General features: G+C 39.6%; 1 protein-coding gene across 8 annotated transcripts in view; it reads right to left on the bottom strand.

The window, feature by feature from the left end:
• Positions 1–21,799, bottom strand: part of itpr1b (inositol 1,4,5-trisphosphate receptor, type 1b) — a 113,284-nt gene that overhangs the window by 74,490 nt on the left and 16,995 nt on the right. For 5 of the 8 annotated variants that reach the window (XM_028004013.1, XM_028004016.1, XM_028004015.1 and 2 more), the window contains exons 6-35: positions 21,161–21,319; positions 18,655–18,753; positions 18,449–18,532; positions 18,189–18,335; positions 17,969–18,073; positions 16,977–17,021; positions 16,852–16,881; positions 16,229–16,383; positions 12,221–12,320; positions 11,972–12,132; positions 11,706–11,847; positions 11,452–11,610; positions 11,182–11,354; positions 10,238–10,357; positions 9,958–10,149; positions 9,115–9,366; positions 8,848–8,989; positions 8,622–8,775; positions 8,285–8,478; positions 8,070–8,208; positions 7,925–7,979; positions 7,658–7,823; positions 6,714–6,881; positions 6,548–6,616; positions 6,325–6,462; positions 6,057–6,182; positions 5,757–5,957; positions 4,555–4,806; positions 2,333–2,458; positions 2,030–2,158 (exon numbers count right to left, since the gene is read on the bottom strand). In XM_028004013.1, the coding sequence (XP_027859814.1) occupies positions 2,030–2,158; positions 2,333–2,458; positions 4,555–4,806; positions 5,757–5,957; positions 6,057–6,182; positions 6,325–6,462; positions 6,548–6,616; positions 6,714–6,881; positions 7,658–7,823; positions 7,925–7,979; positions 8,070–8,208; positions 8,285–8,478; positions 8,622–8,775; positions 8,848–8,989; positions 9,115–9,366; positions 9,958–10,149; positions 10,238–10,357; positions 11,182–11,354; positions 11,452–11,610; positions 11,706–11,847; positions 11,972–12,132; positions 12,221–12,320; positions 16,229–16,383; positions 16,852–16,881; positions 16,977–17,021; positions 17,969–18,073; positions 18,189–18,335; positions 18,449–18,532; positions 18,655–18,753; positions 21,161–21,319 (4,182 nt within the window). The remainder of the gene's footprint in view (positions 1–2,029; positions 2,159–2,332; positions 2,459–4,554; positions 4,807–5,756; positions 5,958–6,056; positions 6,183–6,324; positions 6,463–6,547; positions 6,617–6,713; positions 6,882–7,657; positions 7,824–7,924; positions 7,980–8,069; positions 8,209–8,284; positions 8,479–8,621; positions 8,776–8,847; positions 8,990–9,114; positions 9,367–9,957; positions 10,150–10,237; positions 10,358–11,181; positions 11,355–11,451; positions 11,611–11,705; positions 11,848–11,971; positions 12,133–12,220; positions 12,321–16,228; positions 16,384–16,851; positions 16,882–16,976; positions 17,022–17,968; positions 18,074–18,188; positions 18,336–18,448; positions 18,533–18,654; positions 18,754–21,160; positions 21,320–21,799) is intronic. The other 3 variants (XM_028004014.1, XM_028004019.1, XM_028004020.1) reach the window with 3 other exon arrangements.

Genomic DNA, 21,799 nt, shown 5'->3' with positions numbered 1-21,799 from the left:
CAATAAAATGTTGTGGTTGCAATGAAACAATATGAAAAGGTTTTAGGGAACATGAGTAGTTTTTTGTTAAAGATGCACCGATCCACGTTTTTCCCCTTCTGATACCGATATTTGAGGTTTAGTATTGGCTGATACCGATCCGATACAGAAAAGCAGAGCTGAATTGACTAAAAACATTTGTTTCTTTCTTTTTTTTTTAAATGCAGATATTAATGTACTTGATTGAAATTTTCTTTGATAACTTTGAACTTTTATATCACACTTACACACACCAACAGCTTCACAAGTTTGGTCAACCATGTAAAAACAACAGCTTTAATTTTTTCAGTCTGTTTAATTAGGAGTACAGAAGCCAATGTGAAATAAAGAAACTGTAACTGACCAAAACAATAGATTAACTAGGTTGGTCAAACATGTGAAAATAAACTGCAACAAACCTTCTTTCAAATGGTTCAGAAAGTGCAGTTAGGATTTTTAAATGTAATGTAAAATTCATAAGAAAGCATGACATCACTCAGAGCACAAAGCATAGAATTAGACTGAATAGATTGGTTATTGGTGACAATGTGCCCAATCTACAATTTTTAAAAAAAATATCAGGACTGACACAGATATTAATAAGATATTAATATTGGATTGGTGCATCTCTTTATTTTTTTAAATCCACAACCAGAGGTTTTGTTTGGATGAACTCAAAACATTTCAGGTCCATCAGGCCAGCTGTTGATTATCACACGCTTACCCAACACGACATGTACAACATACGACTACCGACAGCACAAACAGTGTCTATCTGCCAGCTGCCCAACAGTACAATAAATACCTCCGTTATCTTTCCAAGAATGGCTGCCTGTCACAGGAGAAAAAGGTAGCTGCTGTGTCATCATGTATCACTAAACCTCTGCTCTGAGTTTTACAAGGGTGGACATCCAGACTCATAGATTAAACATCAGGATATTCAGTAGGGACAAAAGCATTTCACACACACAAAAAAATACAGTTTCAGGGGATTTTTAAGTCTTTGATTCCCAGGAAAACTCATGAGAACTCCAGACATGGATTACTATGAGGTCACCACATAGCAACAACGTTTCATATACACGCCACATCCCACAATAACCTCGTGTTACACATTCATATCTGGGAAGACGTCTATGTGCTGACTAAGCAGTGAACAGTTGAAACTACAGCGAACGATTCTCAGCATTCAGAGCCAGTGACTCAGCAACACACCCAAAAGTTTGGGAGTGGAGGAGGGGGTTGGAGACGATGGTGGGAAGTTATCTCTACTTACATACATATGGCGAGCCATCTGTGTAAAGGGAAAAAAGTCAGCTTGAATGAAATAAAGCACAGGTGATGTGGGTCAGTTTTAAAGCTGCAGTTTGAAACTTTTATTAAAAAGTATCTTTTTACATACTTGTTGAAACTGTCAGTATATTGTAACAGTGCGGTATGAGACAGACAAATGTGGAAAAAATATGCCTTGACCCAGCGCTAACAAGAAAACAACCAATCACAACGAGGAGGAGGAGGGTCTTAGCCCTGTCAATCACTCTCCATGTAGCGCTGCTCATTCCCCTTTGCAACCTCCCCATGCTTTCTGCTACGGTGGTAATCAAAGCCTGTCGTGAATGCTAAGGCTTGCTAGCATAGCCACCGATGATGGCGGACAAACAGTTTCCTGTAACAATAAGTTGCTTCTCTGTCACTAGCAAGTACACAAGATTGATTGACAGTACTAAGACCCTCCCCCTGGCTCTGACTGGTTGTACTTCTTCAGACAGCAATAGTAGCTCAGGGAGGATCTTTTCACATTTTATCTGTCTCATAAAATATTGTCACGACCTGGTGACGGTTTTAACAAACATGTAAAACGCTATATAAAAGTTGCATACCGCAGCTTTAAGGAGACTTTCTCCTTAAAGCTGGAGAAAGGTTGTTGACTGTATGCAACAACCTAAGAAACACACCTGCAAGCCTGCTCGTGTTATGTAAATCGGAAATCAGTCGTGTTAGCTTCCACTACCTGCAGGCTGGTGCTCTGGTCAGAGAAAGGAGAGCTGAAGAAACACGTGACTATGCTCATGACGGTCTCGGTTACGTAACGCTCCAGGATCGTATCCGCATGCTTCCTGTCGCTGGTGTTGTTGCACACCTAAGAAAGCACAGAGGAGAGAGATTAGCGTGAGGCAAGGCAACGGGACCCAACTTCCTGGATGTAGGAGGCGGGTAACAAACGTGCACCGATTGCTTTGCGGACCTAAAAAAAAAAAATCTACCAGAAGTTTATTTTCATTGTTTCAACAATGTCAAATAGTTGTTGGCTTACCCTGCAAATGTCCACCAAGAAATTCTCAAACAGCTTCCACATGTGGTTGGATGTGTAAATCTCTTTCATCTCCACCTCGGTGTCCACATAGCAGTGGTTTAAGAAGTTGATATAGGAAATCTTCACCTTTCAGGATAAATCAAAGATTTTTATAAAGAAGATTAAGAAAAAGAGATTTCTAGAAAGCAAGTGATTGCTGAAAGCAATGCCATACAGATATATAATTATTTTTCATCACACATTTAGATATGACTCAGCCCTAAAAGGACATGACTTAGTGGCCTAATTTATTAAATGCTTGATGGGGGAAAAAATGCTTATTTAGAGTGGAATAAAAGGCGCCTACAGCTCTTTATTTATACAAATAAGATTTCATTTTTGGGGGGTATGTTACTGCGCAAGAAAGGAACTTTAGGGGAATTCGATAAACTTTATCTTTTTATGTGAGTGAATTGGCAGGCACAGTCATCAGAACATGTGGTTATAGTGTACGTCAAGTGTGGTTGTAAAAAACACACATTAGTGGTCGCTAACAGGAAAGAAAACCAGTCACAACGGCCCTGCGAAGGAGCAAAACGTAGAAAAGACTTCAGAAAGTTGTTTCAGTTGCCTGTGTTGTGGTTTTACTTTCACAGCAGTGAGAATTGGCCTTTTTAATTCTCAAGATGAAAAATAAGCTCAGTTTCATTGTTCAAAATGTTCTGAATGTCAACTGAATCATATGTTTCTCCTCCTTCTAATGCACTTGAACTCTTTTGAAACAATTATCATAAACTGTAGTTAAAAAAAAAAAAACCAATGGAAATAGTAACTGCAAAAACATCTCTAAAAAAAGCAAGCGACTCCAGACACAACCTATCTGTCACATGTAAGAGGGTCAGACATTAAAATCTGACCCTCTTTGGCAGCATTTGAGCCTTGAACCTTCTCATATCATAGCCGGAAAGATGTACAGCAAAGGCCACAGGTGAAGAAACATGAGAGAGAAAAAACAAACTAGAAAACTGCATTTCATCCAGGATGAAGTGTCCATTTAGTGCAGCAAGATCCAGCGAGAGCCTCTGGATCTCGCTGGTGCCCTCGAGAGTTGCACTGAAAATCTGGCAATTTTCAGGTCGACCCACCAACAGGGGATTCAGGAATCCGTTCTTTATCCATTCCATAAAAGCACCATGTGTAATCACTCACAACAACTCTTCAGTGCTGAAAGAAAGAAACTCAGCGAGTTGGTTTCACTTTTACTAAGGTGTTCAAGATTAAATAACAGAACCCGCCAAAGCAGCTGTTAAAGGAAACTGCATTTTCTATGATATGTCTAAGCATCATTCAGGTTACTACTACTGCAGAGTGAACCTTCCAGTGATTCCATTAAAAAATATTCAGAAAACTTTCACAAAAAGAAATTCATGACATTTTTTTGCCTTTTTTGGAAGATTTGACCAAAAAACAGCAGAAATTGCACTTCCTTTTCACACCAAACAGTAAGTCACTCTACCACCCACACACACTCACAGACAACCTCTTCTAATCATACCTCACCGCTACATACACAGCAGGTACTAATGTCACAATGAACAGTGAGCCTCTAAACTTAAAATGAATCGTGAATGATCCTAAAGTCCCCATACAGTTAAGAACCAAACCAGATGTTCCAAACTAAAGTCAGTAAATAATTCAGGTTGTCTGTTTAGGGTCATTTTATCATCAGATCATTTAGCTAATTTCCGGCTGACACCACTGAAAACTTCAGCTTATAGCAGGAAGATTGAACAAGTTGTTTAATTTTGTTCAGCTTTTAATCTCAATCTGCTGAGTAACATTCTGGGATTTGGAGATGTAGGCAGGCTTCTATTAATCTCAGAGTAAAAGGTAAAGACCCACGTTCTCGAGGAAACACACAGAGACCGTTAACTGTAATGCTAACCACAAAAAACTGTAATTATCCATTTCAGATGTTCTACAAACTTAACCACTTTCACATTCCATGTGATGTTGCCCCTCTTCTCAAAATAAATGGGTAATAACGGCTCACAAGAAAAATTTTCAACGCTGTTAAACGTAGGGCTTAAAGAGAAACTGGAATTGACTCAAATCTTTATCAGTAGGTCAAACTTTTACAACAACTGGAAACTACAATTAGACATTGCATTTCTAATCGGAATACAGCTAGATTAACTGAACTGCTCTTTAAAGGAAATGATTAGAAATCTTTTCCCTCACACCTCTGGGATGCAGTCTTCGTGGGTGACGACCCGCACTATGTCATCCAAGGGCAACAAGGAGTTGCACTTTATCTCAGTGTAGACGTTCTTTCCCTCGGTGCAGACGGCCAGCAGCTCCACCAGGTGGATGTGATACATCAGAGGGCTGTTCTCGTCCAACCGGTCCCGCTCCGACCGCATCATCTGGACGAGGGTCTGAAAGGACGCGCGGTCGTTGTAGAAGACCAGGACGTCTTCGCCAGAGTTCACCAGCTGGGCAGAAGAACGGGGTGATGGTTGAGATTCCACATCAGATCACTACCTGGATAGCATCACTTTTGTTCTTACCAATATTGATTACTTTTTTTTTATTTTTTAAATGTCAAATTACTGATAATTAGTTTGGTACAAACTATCTACACACATTTCTGATGTATACCAGTTAAATAAGTTACAGCAACAGCCTGAAAGGGTCAAACGAATCAGAGTAGATTAAAAAATAGAGATGCACCAATCCGATGTTAATATCTGTATTGGTCCTGATATTGAAAAAATATTCTAGACTGGGTATCGGTGACAATGTTCCCGATGCATGTGGGTAGATCTATTCAGTCTAATTCTATGCTTTGAGCTCTGAGCGACGTCATGCTTTGTTATTTATTTAGAATTCCTATTTATACTTTCTGAACTGTTTGAAAGAAGGTTTGCTGCAATTTATTTTTACATTTGACCAAAGTAGTGAACGTACTGTTTTTGTCAGTTTCAGTTTCGTTATTATTTATTTCTTATTGGCTGCTGTATTCCTAATTCTACAGTCTGAACAAATTAAAGTTCTGCTGTTTTTACATGTTTGACCAAACTTGTGATTATCTTCACAATACTTTGGAGTATTAAACTGTGCTGTATTGGTGCAGCGTTGTCAAATAAATTTGTAATTCAGTATATTTCTATCTGTGTTTAAACAAAACGTTTTAAGTCAATTCAGCACTTTTTCTGTACCGCATTGGCCAACACTAAACCTCAGATATCTTGAACGGACGTGAAAAAAGTGGATCAGTGCATCCCTTTTTGTAGTTCTTTGTTGTTTTTTTTCTTGCATGTTTCAGAGCCAAAGGCAATTTTCCTCTCCAGTAGACCGTAGAAATTTATTCAATTCACTAAATGAGGAGGATTAAAAAAAGAAACAACAAAAATCTAAATTGACTCGATTTCCACAGACTTACCTCTGCCATGACAATGTCCTGACATTTCTTTATGAACTTGTTGTCAGCTTTAACAATCGTCTGAAGAAATTTAAGGTACTGAACATGTCGCCCGTGTGTCTCGGTGCAGTGGACAAAGTGCTGAACGACACGCTCGTTGATTTCATTGCACAGCTGCGAATTATTCATGAAGATGTGCTGCATGGTGACAGCCTCAAGGATCTAAGAGGATAAGAAGAAGGGTGGAAAAAAAGAAAAAAAAAAAAATCAGCTTTCCCAGAATATCTTCTGTGTAAAATGAAACTCTCAGATGACACTCACTCCTGGGTTGAGGAATAAGTTAATGTGCTTATGGAGAAGAGTCTGGTTTTGCTGGTTCCCAGCGCAGAAATTCTGCAGAAATTCATGAGCCAATTTCATGATGTCCTGCATTCGAACATCTTCACCCTGGAGTCAAAACGAAAAACGTAGTTATTAGTTACTAAAAACGAAAAGGAGGTGGATGCAGATTGAGTAAAAATTATGCAAATCTTTCAAGATCCCGCTATGAGTATTCACTTAATTCACTAGAGAGTTAGACTTTTTGAACCTTCTCGTAGGGGATTTGTAGCAGCTCCAGCACCACGCTGTGAGCTCCCATGTTCCTCAGCAGCCTCTGCTGCTGTTTCTTGGTCTTCTTTCCTGAGATGCCCTCCTGGACACACAGTTTACTGAGACGTACAAGGATCTAAGCAAGGTGGAAACAAAGTGGGACTTAGATTAGAATAAAATCCATTTTAAACTTGCTGATCAAAATACAAAAACAAGTGCACCTCTTTCACAACTCTGTAGTTGTAGCTGCTGGTGCTTTCTGACTTCTTGTCTGAACCAGGAGAATCTCCCTGTATGGAGACAAAAACAATTACTTTGTCATATTTTTGGATCCTATTAAATCTTATAGTTGAATACTGAGGGCAGCCTAGGAAATATTAAGGCAACCTTCTTCTTGTTGTCAGACTCTGAAGGGCCATCTCCATCCATCCCGTCCTCTCCTTGCCTCTTGTAAACCCAGAGTTCAGATTTCTCCACAATAGACCGCAGCTGGTCCAGATCGGACTTAATCTGCTTGTAGTTCTCGACATCCTGACTGGTAACAAGCAGCTGAACCTATACATAGTGGAAGCACTGTAAAATTAATTTAGGATAAAATAACATATGGATCAAAATGAAGAATATTTTTTTGTTAACATCTTACTGAATGGGTGTTCAGTTGGAGTAGATTCAGGCTACTATTATTGCGAATTGTTGCATGATTGCTGTCAGTAATAATAATATATGCGTAGTCCAATGTTTTGCTTCATGACTTAAAAACCAACTCAGTTAAAGATAAGGACTGTCAGAAGATTTGTGGTTGAAAAGGTTTCTGTGTTAGAGCCAGAGTTTAACTTTGTGCTCAGATTCAGCTAGCTTAGCAACAGTGCTAATGCTAAAAGATTGCTAGCAAGCATTTATTAACATTGAGGCAGTTGTTGCTAGTTAACATTTAGCGCCTCATTGGGCTAAATGTTTACATGCTTTATTCACAAATGAGCTCTTATTTATCTCGTTTTAACATGAACCACTAACCAGATGTTGAAATTGATACTAATAATTTTTGTTAGTTGAGTAATCATATTTTAAAAATTGGTGAGATTTGGATTCACTAAGGCATCTTTAAGAAATTCAGTGAACATTGGACACCAATTTGTGTATTTCTGTGTAATTCTACTCAGAAATACAAATGGAAATTTAGTCAAATTAATTGTATGTGCATTGTTGCCAATTTTAACCCGTTTTATCAGCAAAACCCAAACTTCTAAAGATATGTTAAACATATTAACTCAACAGAATACCCTGGAAATGTATTGTGAGAAGCAAAAAAAGTGAAATCTGGTATGGTTTACTTGTTTGAAGGCCATGAGGACTTCCTGCCTCTGGCTGAAGTGTCTGAAGAGCAGGTGAAGCGCTCCAGACACAAGCGGCGGGTAGTCGTGCATCGTCAAATGCAACAGGACCCTCAGAAATGTCCGACCACCGTGATCGTCCAGATCTAAAGGAGTGTTTTCCTCGCTTTGGGAAAAACAAAAATATGGAAGAACTTTATCTTTTTGTAACATTCCATTGGAGATTTCACCCCAAAAAGTCTGGAAATACAGAGAATCCTGAGTTACCTTCCACCAAAGATCCCTTCTGCTTGTTCCTCAATGTTCTCAAAGTCAAGATTTCCTACAGTTCAGAGTTAAGACACTTTTACCAACGCTACAAATCAAAGTATCAAATAAAAAATCTGCTTTGTTAAATAATGTGGTTCCGTACCAGGCATCTGAGTTGTAATGTTGTTGCCTCCGTTTGCACTGACAGCGTTGTCTCCTTGAGGATTGCTCTCGTCAAACTCGCGTTTGAAAATGCAGAGCAGGCATGAAATCCTGTAGTCTAGCCGCACATTTAAAATGAACTACAGGGGCGGGAAAAAAGTTACAGCACGAACTAATATTTATTCTGGAACAATTAGACATTTCACCGACACGTACCTGCAGGATCTCGATAATCTTGAGCTTTGTGTCCATGACCATGATGTCTTCTCTCTCGGGTTCGGTCTGCGTTTTCACCACGTCTCCTTCAGGCTGATGGGTTGGTGTGGTGGGCAGTAAGCCCCCTCCTCGCAGCACTACCTGCGTCATCAACTCTCCCACTCCATGAATAGACTTCATTACGTTACTACCACCTGAAGAACACAGAGCAACATCCAAACTAAAGCAAATAATGATGATCTGAGACAAACTGGCTTTGTGTCTCTTTCGTATTACTACAAGGAATATCTTAGGTTGTAAAATGGGACAAGTTGGGCTCCAGAAACAAACTACTTACCTTTGCTTTCATCCCCCTTCTCAATCTTGTTGATGGGGAAGACAGTGCTGACGTGTACACAGTCTAAAATGTTGAGTAAGATCTTTGTCAAGCGTAGCAAGTCACTGAAGTTGTAGAAGCCAAAGTATATGAGGTTTCTGGCCAGGTTTACTACCTGCAAATAACAAAGTTTGAACATATTTATTCAGCTCTCATCTGCTCACAAACCTCAAAAGAAAATAATTACCTCAAAGGTGAGCTTGTTTTTCTCCTTGTCAGAGAAGGGAATGTTTTGCGACACCACCTCTCGCAGGTAGGTCTCAACGAAATCCATGGTGAGGCTGAAACGCTCTTTGATCTCATCTCTAGTGGTCCCGTCGTTATCGTAGCTGTTTAACACGACCATGACTCGTGTCAGAGACATCTTCAAATGTCTCTGACCATGACTCATGTCAGAGACATTTGAAGATGTCTCTGACACGAGCAATTAAAAGTACACAGAAGTGACACTCACTCGTCAATGGCGATTTTAGATGGAATCTCGGACCACAGACGAGCATATTTGACCGGCGTGACCTGCTCCTGAGGGTCCCGGTCCACGTGCATGTGCAACATCAGGCGGCAGAAAGAGGCCCGCAGGTCAAAGGGCAGGTCTTCATCGGACATGCAGCGCAGGATCAAATCGACATCAAGCTGACCAGAGATCTTGTTGATGGCCAAGTACTGGCGGTCCAAACACATCCGAGCAAAGAGGTTCAGTTGGCACCTGGATGGAGAGAGATGGGAGTGTTAGAGGGATCAAACCTGGGAGAGTAACACTAATCCAATAAATGATTTGATACATGATGGGCATAAAATCTGTATTAATATTTGTCCTGTTAACAGATTCTGCCAACTGAGTTCTGGATTTACGTGGCTTTCTTCAAAATTACCAAAGGCCTCTTTGCTGATCGAAGTTCTGCTGTAAGTTTATGTAGATGGTCATGTCCTGGTAATTAATGCAACTCCTAATAGTCTCCTAATTTTCAAATAATGGACTGAGTTCAAGAGATTCCAAGTTTGGGATATTGTTTATCCTCTAATGTTCCAACTTCTAGGAGCCTTTAGAGATCACACTGAATTTACATTCCACAAAGTTTGACTCCATTTATTAAAGAGGCAACTTCTGAAGGCAAAGTCGCACCACACCATTCATAGGTTTCATTCTACTTTAAAATGACGCATGTCACCTAAAATTCCCAATAACTAAATTGTATTTTGCTGTAACATGACAAAATGTGGAAATTTACATGAAGAATCATCACTTTTTGAAGGCACTTCTAATGTTTTAATAGTCTTTTCATGCAAGACATCTCACCTGTAGTAGCTGACCACTTCCTGGTCCTCCTTCTGACCCTCCTTTGCATCCTGGGCCAACTCCCGAACGCTCTTACTGTGGACCTCCTTGCAGTTGTCTTTCCAGAACAACCAGACCTCCTCCACCTCTTCCGCCTCTACAGGATCCTCCCCATTTGCCGTCGACTCAATCTCAAACCTGGACAGCACTAATCTGGTGGCAAGTAGAAAAACAATCGTATTCTTTTAGTGCTCATGTTTGCTCCCCCAATTCTCTCCCTTTCTTAAAACGAGTGTCTTACTTAGTTTCAATGAGGATGTCAGCGTTGCTGCTGTCCAGCACTGCGTTGCAGATGAGCTCCTGAGTAACTGGGATGGATTTGTGCATGGACACACAGAGATCTGACAAGTAGTCCAGAAATCTGTGAACAGATTATTTTATAAGTATTGGAGAAGCTAAGGCTGCAAAACATGGATTTATTTTATATATCTTAATTTTAGGGTATATATCTGGAATAAAGTCCATGCATCGTAGATACATTCAAATTTTGTTAAAGGGGCAGCATTATTTGTTTCCCAGACACACAGGATGATTTTATAGCACAGGCAAGTAACTATGCTACCTTTACTTATTATAAAAATGCTACATATATTAAATATGACTTGACTTTGTAATTTAACGCCTTGAAATTGGGCCTCTGTCTCTTTAAGAAACTCCTGCTCTTTCTGAAACTCCGTCTTCAGGAAGTCATCACAACATGGCCCCTCTATTAACCGTTTCCCATAATGAGCTCAGCAGACCCTCAGCTCCACCAGGTGTTTGCTAATTGCTGCTGGCTAGTCTGAAGGAGCTGAGGGGGAAAATGGGAGAGTGAGGGCTTGGACACTGCAAGTCTGAAGAGGAGTTACGTCTCTAAAGTGGGGCTAGGTCCATCCAGCTGAATGGTTGCCATGGGAGATTAAAGGATTTCTCAAAAATGCATGAAAAAAAAAACAAAAAAACAAATCAAGGCAAGACTCCAGGTATATTTCATAACATGATGTAAAGCTCAAAAATATACATTTGAGATAATACTGCCCCTTTAACAAAACTCAACAATTTCAAAACCTGGAAGAATTACAATAACTGGACAGGTTTTCCTCAGTTAATATATTTATAGCCAATAACATTCTTTAAGAGACCTTACAAACAAATCCTGGTCACATTAACAGCTTTCATCGCACTCTGCTCATCTGAAAACATCACCTCGGTTCCCGATTTTTCCTCACTAGAGTGACAAAGGTGTCAATCTCAGCAGCGGTGATGTGTTTTTCCAGGAGCTTCCGGTTGTTATGGAGCAGAGCTGTTATCGTGTCTTCTGCCAGAACGTCGTACCCAATCTGCTTCTGCATGAAGCGGAATTGTTTGGCTATATATTCCTGCGAACAGAATAAAAACGGTGTTGCTTATGACAAAAACAAACAAAACAAAAAAAATCAAGATTTTGAGTTTTTATTGAAGTAGTTTGTAGCTTACTTGGTTCTTCCTGTAATCCTGTTGGGAATGGCGGAGAACTCTGTAACAGAGCCGGCAAATGTGCCTGAACGGAGCGTGGCGCTGATCTCCCAGCTCCTCCAGTCGTAGCATGGGACCGTCCCCGCTGTCTGTGAAAGGAGCTTGGAGAAGCTTGAAAATCTGGAAAGAAAACCAATAAGTTGTCGTTTTCAAACGTTTGGTTAAGCGGTAATCTTATGCCAGTTAATATGAAGTCTACAGAGTTAAAGGCCTACCTGTTTAAGGATGTTCTGCTCTCTCATCAGTTTTTGTCTCTCCCTATTGGGTTTATTGACCATGATCTCTAATACGTCCTGCCCACTGTTGGGGATGTCCACCACAAAGAAAACCAGATCTTCTAGCAGCTTTGTCACAAACCTGGAAAGTGAAGATGAAAGTATTTCACTCGAGCAGATTTTTGTTAAATCACAATCCCATGTTTTCAAATGATAAATTTAAATAACACAGTACCAGACACAGTAAGGTGGACTGAGAAGCATACCTCCTTTCATTTTGCGTAATGGTTCCTTTTTCCAGCTTGCCGGCTATAGAAGCTAACACCTTACTAGCATCGTTGGCGAAGTCTAAATCTCGCACTTCTGATGGTGGCACCGGGACTATGGCGAACGCTTCCTTGTCTTCTTTCACGGCCGATGTTCCAATCTGGAAAATTAAGCAAAACGTCCATCTGTCAAAGAAGACTGACCAATGTCACACTTGGTCAACTGATGGCAGTAGGCAAACCCCTCACCCGTAGCATGACGGGTTTCTCCTCCTCCTTGTCAATTGGGAGGTTGGTACTATGAACCCACGTGTTGGTGCACAAGTGTCGAAGTCTGACGTAGGAACTCCTGAAAGTCAAGAGAGTAAAAACAACAGAAGGACAATGATTCTAAGTCAACAAAAAATAATGAATAATTACAAAGGAGAATTAATAGATGTTTTTCAAAACTTTTGGCAAAACCATAGTATTTATTTGTTTTCAATCTCCAAGACATTTCGCCTTTCCAGTACACCACAAGAAACACAAAATATGAACAAGTACACTTGAAATAAGACAAAACTAACTTAAAAGTAACTTTTCAACAAGATATGGGAGCTTGTTTAAGTCAAATTTATTAATATTGATAAATAAGTCCTAGTTCCACTGGGAGATTGTTTTCCTTATGACATGGGAAAATGTCAGTGGAACCAATAGTTTTTTATTATTTATTTTAAGGAATTGTTAACCTAAAACAAGCTCTTATATCTTGCTGTAAAGTTACTTGTAAGTTAGTTTTGTCTCATTTCAAGTGTGTTATGATATTTGCTCTGGACACTAGATCAAAAATACTTGGTAAGATTTTGTGTTTTTGCAGTGTAGGCCTCTACTAGTTTTCAATCTGGAGAGACTCAGACGGAGAAAAGGGAAACAATTAGAAAAGTTTATTAAAAGCATGAATTAAATCTTTGGCGCTCGGGCCCCGGCTGAGGACATTGATTATCGCAAACTTTGCGATGGGCTCGGATGAGCATTCCATATGCTGTTAGGAACGTCATCCCCCGGGACCCGGCACTGGTGGTGGAGGCAGTGAAGAATGCGGCCGGACAGCCGAGTGAGTGGAGGTGAAGGGGTGGAGGTGGGTTGAGCTCTGCTGGAAAGTACGAGACGCCATGGATGGTGGTCCTTATCAGCTGGGGCTTGGACGGTGATTGGACGTGACGAGTCTTGGACCGGCGTCAATCAATCAACGGTGATGAGCCGGAAGCTCCGGTTGGATGATGCAGGTGGAGCTAAAAGAATCTTCCAGTTTGAATTTGCGCCTAGGCTTCATTTGAAAATCTAGAGATCTGACGTTTTTGTTCATTCGTCTTTGCAAAAACAGGTCAGTCAGTCAGTTTGGGTGGAGTATGTGTGAACAATTTCAAATCTTCTCAACTGGATTCAGGTCTGGACTTTGACTGGACCACACTAACACAGAAAATATGGTTTGATCTATAACATATTTTATATGCTATAGATCTGTGTGTGGTCGTCCTCCTGGAAGCTGAGCCTCCTCCCCAGAATCAAGTATTTTGTAGCCTTCATCAGGTTTTCCTCTAGGATTGTTCAGCGTTTAGATATATTTATCCTCCCATCAACTGTGACAAGCTCCCATGTCATTGCTGGGGATGGTATTTGAAGGCGGCATGTTGTTTTGAAGGCCTAACATCAATTCATGCAACATCTGACCAGAGAATGTTCTTCCACATGTTTGTGTCTATGTGGATCGCCACATCTAAAAACAGAACTCGTATACTAATTGGGTTGGAACAAACTCCTTCCACGGTCTCCCTTTGATTTCAAAACCTAAATTTAAGCATCCTGTTTTTGTGTGAAGGAGACAACTCGTAAATCACACATGTAGAGGCCTAGAGGTATCTTCTAGATAGCTTTATGAATTGTTGAGTTGTCAATCAAGACAACTCGAGACATGTTACAAGTGCTCGACTACCTCTAAAGCAATGAAATGCAGCACCTGACAATAAAACAGACAAACACCAAAAAGAAGCAGCTCCCTGAAACAGTGCCAAGTAAAACAGAGAGGAAAGTGCACAACAACAGGATTTATTGCACAATGTTTTGTGATAAAAAGGCACACCTAATAAATAACAAATGACTATAATAATCAGTCAGTGTCTGTTGCAACCTTATTGCCTCCCCGGTGAACTGTGTTGCATGTGTAGAGATTAGCTAGCGTTGGCTTGTGTGGCCTTATTGCTCCTGTAAGCACGTATTAAACTTCTACGCCAAAGGCTCGCTTCACTGCAACATCACCCGGCCTGCCCCATGTGTGACCGTCTGTGTCATCGGCCTGGCCTCAGGCGCACCACGCAGATAGTAGCCACATTCTTAGCAAAGATTATGTAACTGGCCACCGAGGCTAACGAGCTAACCTTTGTGTGCCAGTTCTGTCAGGTGCTAATTAGCTGGCTTGGCTAAAGTCTGAGAGGCAGGATTCTATCAGGTTAAAGTGACAGGTAGTCACACAAAGGGCATGACATTGTAAAGGCTCTAATCAAACTGTGTAGCCTCTATTTTCATTTCGCAAGGATAAGTACACCATTGCACTTTCTGAACTAAACATTCATCCCTCATACCATGCAGTTAAAGAAAAGTCATAAAAAAAGCAAAACCTGAACACAGATGACAACAAGACTGCAGTCAACAAAGGCAGGAACATTGCTGTTTAAAGGGGCGGTGTAATATATTTTCCAGGCACATAGTGCCGTTTGGTAGCACAGTCAAGTAACTATAACTGTGTTTCTATTACAAATGTGGGGGAGCTGAGTGGGAAAGGTGTGCTCTGTGAAGCGGAAGCATGCAGGTGTGTTTCTGATGAGGGAATAACTTTAGAACAAAAAACAAAAAAAGGTCAATTTTACATAATACCCACCATTTGAACGGTTTCCATTAGCTTTGTTCTATTAAACCTACCAGAAATTCAAGGTCAGATCAGATTACAAAACTTCCCCACTAAAAGTTACATAATATGTGGTTTGTATTCTTGCATAGAAACATTAATAATTATGTTGATATTTTGAAATCTGGGAGTTTTCTCCCTTTCTTGTTTTCATCTAGGCAAGCCTGACACATTTCCTGCTTTGTCTTTATAATACCATCCTTGTGTTTAAAAGATCTGCTTTTAGTCAAAACAGAGTGATCGCACAGTCAGAACAGACAGCACATAACAAAACTGGTCCGTGTCCACAGTTGCCCACTTTTAAACTCAATACCACAGAAACTAGTTTCGACTGATGCTTTAAATTCCCCCTCCACAAAAACACTTGACTCATGTTTTTCCTCTTTGAAATTTAGTTGTTTGACATCACTGTGGTCTTCATGAAGGGACAGTGTTTCGTCAACATAGTTGTCATTCATCAAGGTTTTTTTTTTTACCCGGCACTTTAAGATTCCTTCAGTCGTGTTTTCATTGAAAGTAAATGTGTCGTAGAACTCAGGACTATAAGAAAGTTTGCGTCTTGAATTTTGCTTATTTTTCGTTCCTTTATAAAATGATTTTGCTCCAAGTTTAAGCACTCTCAAGTAGCAGATGATTACATCGGCAAGTCTTTCAGGTTTCCTCTCTACCAGTTTTGGACATTTAGGAAACCGGATGTATTTATTTGTTTTAATTCATCTTTGAAAATCGCTCCAGCTCAGTCAGATTGGTTGGAGAGGATGAAAAGCTATTTGTCTTCCTAAAGATTCGCAGTTGGATTTAGGTCTGGATCTTGATTGGGCCAATTTAAGATACGAATATTTTTTGATTCTACATATTTGCTGTCTTATAATGGCAAATTACAAACAGGTCTCGGTCACCGTCCCCCCGAGATTTTGTTTTATACTGCTGCTCCTCAAATGCCAAATTTGGTTATAACATAATTTCTCACAATCAAGATTGGCTGTTATTTAAAATGTTTGCAACTAGGTGAGGGCAATAAATTGATTTTTTTTTTTTTTTTGAAGATTTAATTTTTTTAAAATCTGGAATTGTTTGTCACCAATGGACTTCTTTTGTTTCCAGAGGGATGTTAACTCACCCAAGAATTATCATGACAAACATGGAAAAGAACATGAGGGAAAGAAAATAGATTAAAATTTTAAATTGAAAAAATGTGAGTCTTAAGTTTTAAGCCAGGTCACCCAGTCCTGGTTGTAACACGCGTTTCAGACGGGGGGATTTTAGAAGCTTGAACTCATTCACAGTTTGGACCAGGTTTCGTTTACGTGCCATACCTGGGAACCATTGAATCCCCTCCTCTTAGGGTAGTGGGGTCCAACTCAAAGATGGAGGACACCTCCATGCCGTCGGGTACAGGAACCAGGGTGTACATGATTTTCTCCTGTGGAGCACGGAGGCGGCCTCGTAGAGCCTCGTTATCAGCATCCAGCTAAAAATAAAAATACAGTAAAGGACCCATGCACAAACCTGTACAGGAGTTAAGAATCAGTGGCAACAATACTCAGCCATAAAGGTAAATCACCATGCCAAGTGAGCAAATGTAAATACTGAAGCTCTTTAAATTTGCTAAGTAATTTTATGTACATTTCCAAGCATCCTGTGTTTTTTAAGCCTTCTACTCTAAGATGACGCTGGAATTTGCTGAACTGCTGTATTTGTGCTCTTAAAGAAAACAAAATATATCCTTATTCAATAACTACCAGCACTGCTGTGCATAAACTAAGATGATTACACAGTGACACCTTGTGGTAGTCAGGTGCTACTGACACACACAAAGCAAATGAGGAGATTTTCTGCTGAATCTGGATTCGAGTACAGATTTTAATTTATATGCATATGCACACAAATTCACACTGATATAGCAACCAAACAACATCTAGGGATGGTGTGACAATACCTGAAAATTGAAGGGTGTAAAGTCCACCACCTAGAGCAGCAAAGAGAAACCCAGAGCAGATTTTTTTAAAAGCCCAAGAATGAAGCGGAGGCAAAGCTCCAACAATGAGAGAAAATCTGACTTACAGAAGACCGCTGCTCAGCGCTCTCCTCCTCAAAGTCTGGATTCACCTGGAAAATCCATTTGAAAAACATTATCCAATGAATCATTCACTTGATAATGATGTACTTATTTTCTTTAAATAAAATATATACCACATAAATAACTACAATTTTGAAATCGCTGCTTCCTGGACATTTCAGAATAGATATAAGGTGGTTTTGATGCCCTTTAAGCAGAACTATCTAAAATGTATTGCTTTTGCAAAATTACTGATCACAACAACATTGCAAAGAATTGTTGGAACTACAATTGACATCAGCCAAATGTTGGGCTCTCTACAACAATAATATGTATTTGGTGATGCTAGTTGCTTATCATAGCAGAACATGTAGAAGTTTCTTTGCCAAAACAGCAGATTCAATCATATGTAGCTTTTCCAATAAAGTCTTGCTGATTATATAATTATTTTTTTTTGCCAGAAGTTATTTTTGCAAAAGAGAATCATCACCTCTTTTTTTTTGGCAAAAACAGACTTGGGTTATTATTTTCAGAAGGTGGCAAAATTCACCTGGTAAAGATTACAGTAAAACTCAAACACAATACAAACATATAAAAATACACACCAATCAAATCAATACTTATCAGGACTTTATAATATTTTAAAGGATGTTAGGATTTGTGCATCATATATTTACATGTCCACCTTTGGCGTCTCCTCCTCATTAACAGATCTGTTTTTCAAGAGTCTTTAAAAACAACACTTATCTCCATTATCTGAACAATTCTGATATTTTCCACATAATTTCCTTGTTTGCATTATTATTTCCATGTTATTTTATTACCTTTTGTTTTCATCTTCCCTAAAATACTTTGTGTTGCTATTGTTGTGCATGAAAAACTCTGTAAATTAGATGTCTCTTGGTGTTTAATTATTGTTGCCAGCTCAGAAATTGAATGTTTGTCTAAATTAGTAAACCGTAAAGAAAAAAAAAGGGTGTAATCCACCGACACACACCTCACCCACCTCTGCAGCCAAATAGCACCCAGTGGCCAGATGCTTAAACCTGAACAGACTGTTCCAATAGCCTGCGCCTCCTCTGCATGGGTCATGGTGCACCACCTGGTGATGAGAAAAGAAACGGCATTTAAAGTAAAGCTAGCATTGTTTCCGTACCAGGGATCAGCATTTAATTGACAGGGGGACGGATTGTATTTTGGGAACACGTTTCACCAACCTCCACTTCCCACAGTGCTTTGCTGCTGGTGGCCGAAGTCGCCGACTGTCGACCGGTGGTTCGGAGAAAAACGTACTGCTTCTTCCTGTGGTCGTCACAAGTCAGAAACTTTTCCTGCTCTGCGTGGAATAACCGCGCAACATCACCCTAAAACGAAACAAAAACAAAAAAGCCCATAGGACATGATCAAGTAAATGTCAATTTTTACTGTTGTAGACAAAAAAAATCAAGTAATATCAAGTAATCGTGTCGGTGCCTACCCCCTTGAGTATAGTTTCCAGGTTGTCACTCCATTTCATGAATAGAACAACTTTCCAGCTTGTGTTGCAATTTACAGAATTAACCTAAAGAAAAAGGGCAACAAAAAAAAAACACATAGAGAAATGCTGTCTGACCATTCTAACACATGTATTATAGAGTTGTTACAAATGTTTCCATTTTACCATAAATGCAGTAACAGTCGTACCTCGTTACACCCCGGGTTGTCAACTAGCTGGTGGCTGCTGGCATGGAGAGGTTGCCCTGCATTCACAGGGTTGAGGACGACTTTGTCTCCGATCACCACCTGCAGGAGCAACGCAAATTTACAGAGGAAGACCACTCTGCTTAGAAGCAAGAGATAAACATAGAAAACCTTAAAATATGATCAAAACAAATTAATCATTTTACAAAAGTGACCTAAATTTTATAAATCAAATAAAAACTCTACAAGCTCGGATTTGTTTCTAACTATAGATGCCATCGCTTGAACACTAGGTGGAGCTAGAGTCCCTTTTTGTCTCTTACCTACATGGAGAGACAAAACCCTCAAGCCTTAATTTATGACAAACAGTGATTTAGTCAAAGCTTTGATTATTTACATGCACCACAAGCTGAACTCAGCTTTTCAACGCGGTGCAAGAATTCACCTTAAAAAGTAACCGTCTTTAATAAATATTTGATTTCAAAAGTCAAACATTTGTGCCACAGAGAGTAATCTGCATGTTCTCAAAGAAACAGATTTTGAGGTTTTGCGGTCGTTGCTGCTGACCGAGACACTGGTCAGACTAAAAGAAAGGCTGGTGACTCTTGGTCCTTTTAAAAGGATGAATCAAGTGTGGAGGACAAATCTTCCCAAAGGGATTAATTAGGTGGAACTTAATTAGCCAATCAGCCAGCTTAACTCTATCACCTTCCATTAGCCACGATTAGAAACTGCAGCTTGAGCAGCAGAGGTTACGTTCAGGTATGCTCCATTTACCCGAGCCACTCCGACTTCCCTTCAAAAAGCATTACGCAAATGTAGCTTTATATAACCTATTACCAAGAAAACTCAATTTATTTTCTTTTATAACTTGTTGCTTTTATAAGCACTCCAGACAAAATGGGTGTGTTTTCTGCTTCAAGAAAAAAAAGAAAATCTTGACAAACTCAGAACAGGTGTGCTAAGCTAAGTGTCTAGCTGCCATTTTCTTTCATACCAGAGACGTTCTCACATCTAGTGAGTTTGTGTTGCCATCACAAACTTTAACATACTTTCATTATATTTTATACAGCAGACCAACACAAAGTGGCATATAACTGGGGAAAGAAATGAAAGTGATGTATAGTTTTGAAAATTTAAACCATGAACCCAACCTTTTGTATGTCTAACCAGTATCGCTGCAGTTAAAGATGCAACTATCTTGGAAAATTACTCTACTCTAATTTTGTACATATTATCCATTTTTAATCAAAAACACCTCAGTTTCCACCTGGATGCCTGTGATTATCAAATTTCAAGTTTTGCTAAACATCCTTGCTTAGACTTCAGTTTCTACTTTGACTGGAAAAGGACTTTATAAGAGGAGTTTTGGGGGAACTGCTGCTTTATATTCAGATATTTTCAACTACAATGGCTTTTCCAGTATTGGGCCATATTTTGCATATATGTTATTTTCCCATTTGTCTCTCAAATGGGAACCTTTCTCCCACATGTTTGGAGTCTCCTCTGTGTGTTTTGACCTGTTACAAAGAAAAAGTCTTATGGTATCTGAAAACAAACATATGTATCCTTTCCTTTACACTTCATAATTTTGGTCTGTTTTCTGTTGGTCCATCATATCAAATCCCAATGAAATACATTGCATTTTGTGTTTGTAAGTTGACAACATGAGCATAACTTCAATGGATCCGTATCTACAGCCTGTGGTTTCCTTTTTTTCAAGCACAGAGGAAATTGGCTGCACTCGAAATGAATTCTCACACTGCGTCTCATTTCCTGCAGCTCTCTCTGGATCAAACCGCAGGTCAGTACATCGGATTATAGCAGCATAGGTATTAAGAGAGATGTAATTAATAGATTCTGTTTTACTGTATGCTGCGACAACGCAAACTCTTACCAAGTGTGGGTTTTTTTTTTGGTCTAGTTTCTAGTGAAAATATTTTAGTACATTTGAAATAAGACAAAGCTAACTTACAAGTAGCTTTTTAGTAATTATGGGAATGTATTATGGGAATTATAAAAGTCAATAATTCTTATATATAATTGTAAGAATATAATTCTCTAATATAGATGAAAAAGTTCTAATAACCACTGGCAGATTATTTCACTAAAACAGCCATTTTCTTTTTGTATTTTCACAGGGTTTTTAGTGAAACCAGCCTAGTTTCTTTGCTCTGTATCGAATATGTTCTTCATCTTGATGCCTCGAGAGCCCGTCATCATCCAGCTTTTCATCTGAGCTTATAAAAACACACCGGAAAAGACTTTGGATACACAGTGCTTCTGATCCAACCAGACAGACTCGCTTTCACAAACAGATCATTGTTTATCTGCAGTTCCTCATTCTTGACAAGTTGAACATTTCAAAACAAACGGCGTCGAGCCTGAACTGCAGGCTCAGATGTGGCGAGTGCATGTGACTTCTGTTTTCGTGTAAAGTCTAAAAATACATGCTAGATTCCTTCTGCTGGGCATAATTAACTGGAATCCCACACCCGGCGCTACCCACACTGTCTCCCAGGGATCTCAGCTTGTAGAACGGCTGGATGTAGAACCAGGATCCCTCGTTCCCTGCCGAGTCCAGAGTCACTCTCATGGCATTCTTCTCCAGCAGTGCAGGTAGCCGCTTGTTCACCGTCAGGTATTTATTGCTTTTCAGGTGCAGCAACTGTTGGCACAACAAGTCATACGGTTACAGGAGACGTAACCACTCAATCTCTCTTTCTCTGGAGAGAGACGTGAAAAATGTTACACAGCTTGAGAAAAATGTGGAAAAACTGGTGCAACAGAGGCCATTGGTACAACTTGAATGAACTTTACAGCAGAGATGCTTGATGTTGTCTTTTTTTTTAGGTCATGCAAGACTGACAATTCAAGGGGTTACTTTGGGAACTTTAGTCACGGCTGGTTTTCGCCTAACAAGCTTCTAAGTGTATATTTCCCAAGCAGCAGTTGAATTATATAAGGTATGTGCAGCCAGGACATCCCACACTATCTCCCTTATGCACATTACACAGCAAGTTTCTCAGATAAACGCACATGAATGCAAAACCTTCATGAGCAATGAGCGAAGGAAAAGACCTTTTAACGGTGACCCTATAGGACTTCTTTGTTCTGTGGCAATTATTTAAAACTCTTCAGATTAAAA

The sequence above is a fragment of the Xiphophorus couchianus genome, chromosome 20 (assembly GCF_001444195.1).
Source record: "Xiphophorus couchianus chromosome 20, X_couchianus-1.0, whole genome shotgun sequence".
Lineage (NCBI taxonomy): Eukaryota > Metazoa > Chordata > Actinopteri > Cyprinodontiformes > Poeciliidae > Xiphophorus > Xiphophorus couchianus.
This window is presented reverse-complemented; position numbering and strand designations above follow the sequence as displayed.